We start from the raw sequence: 4,992 nt of genomic DNA, 5'->3' as shown, positions 1-4,992 counted from the left end.
CATAAAATAAGAAATAAAGAAAGAAGAAATTCATTAAAAGTAAAATATACAATGAAAGAAGAAGATAAAAAGATTAAATAAACAGAAATAAACAGAAAGAATAATAAAAAAGACAATAATATAAACGAAACAAAACAAATAAATATTCATTTTAATGATGTGTAATATGAATAATATCCAATAATCAATGAATAAATGAGAGTTTTATTTATTTTTAATTAATTATTTATTTAAAAAATAAGTTATTAAAACAAGAATATAAGTATTGTCGTAATATAAAATTAGTTTATTAACAGTACTTTCTATTCATGAACTATATTTTCCATGTATATTTTATTTTCCTTATTATTATTTTGTATATTATTAGTGCTAAATCATGCCATAGTATTAAGAGGTAGTGTAATTATTAATCGACTCACAAAATAAATTGAAAATAATTTAAAAAAATTCAAACTTTACTAAAATTAATAAAAAATGGCAATCAGTAGATATAAATACCATTGCTGAAATTCTTCTGATTTTATAGTCTTTTACATTTACATCTAATAACGAACCATTGAATTTGTTATTTTTATTTATTGTTGTTTTGAACAATACAACCGACATTAAATACATTAACTACCTAATTTACCATTTTTAATATCATCACATTTAATACAACAAATACACTAAACAAATAGATTAACAGGATAAATTAGGCAAAATCAATTAGTTCCTTTCAGTGGCAGTTTTAAAATGGATTGAGCTAAATTTAAATGTTTCTATTTATGTAACACATGAATTCTATTTATATCTATCGTTATTTTTACAAAAAGAAGAAAAATAATCAATACATATTGTTTTGTATAATATTACACATATTTATTTTATCATTCATTGAATGAACAGTTTAAAAATAAAAAGACGATAATATGTTCAATAAATAAAATAATGATTTAAATGAAACAATTATCCAATATTTAATCAAAAATTCGTGTTTTTCATTTTTTTGTTGTAAGAAATTACTAATTAATAATAAAAACAACTAATAAATTATTATATTTTAATAATCTATTTATAGTATAAAATAACAAAAAATTAAAAAAATCAAAATAATAAAAAAGAAAGAAACAATAAATATCACAAATAATCTAATATTGTTATTCTTTATATTCATTGATGTTAATATTTTATATTATATTATTGATTATTTGTATTCATGCTAAAGCCTATGATTGTAATCCATCAGGAGATAAATTTGAAGATGGATTTAATGATAACTTTTTTACACTATGCAAATCAACTAATAATGATTATTCATATCATTTTACGTATAACTTCACTTATTCTTTACAAAAAGCTATGGAATGTAAAAGTACATATTTTAGTGGTAATTTTACAATGACAAGTTTAAAGGATTATTGGAATGCAAAGACTTTTTATATTCAAAAACATTCTCAAATTACATTAAATGGTAAATTTCATACAAGAGAAGAATTTAACATTGGAAAAAATTCTAAAATAAATTGGAATGGTAATGTCTCATTTGAACGACTAATTAAATTTGAAACAACTCCATCATTAAATCAACCTCAATTAATTATTTGGAATAGTAATAGGATACATCTTTACAAACCAACTACAACATCAACAGAACAATTTGAAATTCAAAATCCAAGTAATAATGATCAATGTTTTGACGTGATGTCATTTAATAATAAAAATGCACTTGATTGTGATGAAAACACATATAATCATTATTCACCAAAAGACTTTGATAATGGACTTAGTATGACAGATGGTACAGCATATTTACTATCAAATAAGAGGTTAATGAGATTTTGTCCAAATGGAATTACATTGAATAAAAATGTTATTTGTACAATGATTGGTACTGATTATTCATCATCATATTCAGGACGAGGTGATTATATATTTAATTATCCACATTGTCCATGTGATGATAATAGAAATGAATGTACTCTTAATATTAAAACAAGTTTAACAACAGTAAATTTTTATAATATTACTATCAGCAATACAATTCTTCATATTGACCATGACATTACATTAAATAAATTTGTGTATGCTAAACAAATTAATGTTGATGATAATGTTAAATTATCAATAAATTCACTTTCATCAATCAACAAGTACAACCAAATGATAAAATTTAATAATTTTGAAATTACGAATATTAGAAAACAAAATAATAAACCACGATTTAAATACAATTCAGAAACAAATACATTAGAAATTGATGGAAATAACCACATAAAACATTTATCAAATCCATCAAAAACCCCATTCAATTTAATTATAAATGGTGATCTCACTTGTAATTCTTTTGTTAGTGATTGTATTTATTATTTCACTTCTTCTTCTATATCAACACTAACTATTAATGGTAATGGTAGTAATAATATAATGATAATTGATGAAAGTATAACACTAAATGATCCATTTTCAAATTGTATTATTTTAACTGGTAAATCAAATGAAGAATTTAAATGTATTAAATGTAAAAATGGATATTATCTTAATTCAAACAATGAATGTCAAGAAAATTCACATTGTATTAAATTAAATAATCAAAACCATTGTGTTGAATGTGATTATGGGTATTATCTTAATTTAAATACACAAGTGTGTACTAAAAATCCGAGTGGATGTAAATTTGGAAATGAAACACATTGTTATCAATGTGGAGAAGAATATGTCAATGTAAATGGAGAATGCAAAAGAATGAATAATTGTAAGAAGTCAGAAAGAAATTATTGTTTAAAATGTTTAAATGGATATAAAATAGAAAATAATAAATGTGTTAAAGATAAAGAAGAATGTTATTATGAAGGAAATGAATGTGTTTCATGTTCAAATGAATATACATTAAATAATGGAAAATGTGAAAGTAAAGAAAATAAAAATGGAAAGAATGAAGAAATATATTGTGAAAATGGAAAATACATCAAGAATAATCAATGTATAGAATGTACAAAATCAGCAATATGTAATTCAGATGATATTGAATTAAAATGTAAAGACAACCAACAATTAGATAATAATAAATGTATAAATGAAACATGTGAAGAAGGAAAGATAAAAGATCAAAATGGAAAATGTAATTCCAATATTTCAAATTGTTCAAATGAATCATATGTTAATGGAAAATGTGTTGAATGTTTAACAACATATTCACCTGATTCAAAAGGAGAATGTATTAATACAACAATAGAAGAATGTGAAGAACAAAATACATATGGATGTAAACGATGTTCAGATGGATATTATTTAACAACAAATATGAAATGTTCAAAATGTGATGATAATTGTAAAACATGTTATGGTTCATCTACATATTGTATGAGTTGTTCTAGTGATAAATATTTAAGTAGTAATAGAACATGTCAATCAAATAATGAATTAAATGGAACATGTTTACAATTATTAGCAGATGGAAGTGGATGTGGAATATGTAATAAAGGATATTATAGAAATGGGAAAGGATGTTTAGAATGTGGAGAAAAATGTGCAACATGCAATCAAAAAGATAAATGTATAACATGTGCAGATGAATATTTCATGAGTTGGATAGGAGAATGTAAATCAATAGACGAAGTTAAAGGATGTAAAGGAGAAATAGATAAAGAATATGGATGTAGAGAATGTTCAGAAGGATATTATTTAATAAATAAAGAATGTTCAAAATGTAAAGAGAATTGTACAAGATGTTCAATAAAGAATGAATGTAATAGTTGTGAAAATGAATATGTATTAAAAAATAAAGAGTGTATTTACTATTTAGATATTAATAAATGTAAAGAAGTAAAGAATAATAAATGTTGGAAATGTTCATTTTGGTATGGAACGAATGAAGAAGGAAATGAATGTAATAAAGAAGTAGTATGGTGGATGATAATGATAATCATCATTATTATAATTATTATCATTATTATAACAATTGTAATGATAATAATGATGGTTAATTACATAATGAAGAGAAGAGAAAAGAAAGAACGAGAGAAAACAACAACAATATTCAAAATAACACAATCAAATATCAAATTCATACCACTTGGAGATGGAATATTAACAAGTAAGAAAGAAATTGAACTTCAAGAAGGAGAAGAAATTAAAGTGAATGAAGAAATACGAGAATTAATTTGTATTGGAAATGATAAAAAAGAAAAGATGAAGATACAAATAAGTAGTAAAGAAGAAAATGAGAAATATTCAATTAGAACAAACCCAAATGTCATTACAATTGAAGGAGGATATGCATGTGAATTTGAATTATTCATTACAATCAAATGTACAACTAAAATCAACGATAAAATAATGATAATTAGTAAAACACTTAATAAAGCACAAGAAGAAACAATCAAAAGTATTTCTATTGAAGGAGAAACAGAAATATCAACACGACTTGATCCTGATGAAATAAAAGAAGAAAAGAAAATAGGAGAAGGATCATTTGGAGTTGTTTATGTTGGAGAATTTAGAGGAAATAAAGTAGCAATTAAGAAAATGAAACAAGTTGAAGAAAATGAAGATAAAAAGAAAGAATTTGAGAAAGAAGTAGCAATGTTAGATAAATTTCGAAATGAATATATTATTCAATTTTATGGAGCAGTATTTATTCCTAATAAAATATGTATGGTAACGGAATATGCAGAATATGGATCAATACAAGATATAATGAATAAAAGAAACATCACAGAAATATCAAAGAAAATAAGAATCAAATTTATGATAGATGGAGCAAAAGGAATTTCATATCTTCATTCAAATGGAATATTACATCGAGATATTAAACCAGATAATTTCCTTGTTGTATCACTTGATGATAATATTGAAGTTAATTGTAAATTAACTGATTTTGGAAGTGCAAGAAACATCAATATGATGATGACAAATATGACATTCACAAAAGGAATAGGAACACCAAAATACATGGCACCAGAAGTATTAAATCGAGAACATTACAAAATGCAATCAGATATATATTCATTT

General features: G+C 23.1%; 1 protein-coding gene across 1 annotated transcript; it reads left to right on the top strand.

Moving 5' to 3' along the window:
- Nucleotides 1-1,158: 1,158 nt before the first annotated feature.
- EHI_128800 (uncharacterized protein) lies at nt 1,159-4,944 on the top strand (the record flags this gene model as incomplete). Its single annotated transcript, XM_001914353.1, has 1 exon — nt 1,159-4,944. A coding segment is annotated over one exon (3,786 nt), but the record flags the coding sequence as incomplete, so codon positions are not given.
- Between the last annotated feature and the right edge of the window lie 48 nt (nt 4,945-4,992).

Source organism: Entamoeba histolytica, genomic scaffold, assembly GCF_000208925.1.
Source record: "Entamoeba histolytica HM-1:IMSS scf_1104750518261 genomic scaffold, whole genome shotgun sequence".
NCBI classification, from domain to species: Eukaryota; Evosea; order Mastigamoebida; family Endamoebidae; genus Entamoeba; species Entamoeba histolytica.
This window is presented reverse-complemented; position numbering and strand designations above follow the sequence as displayed.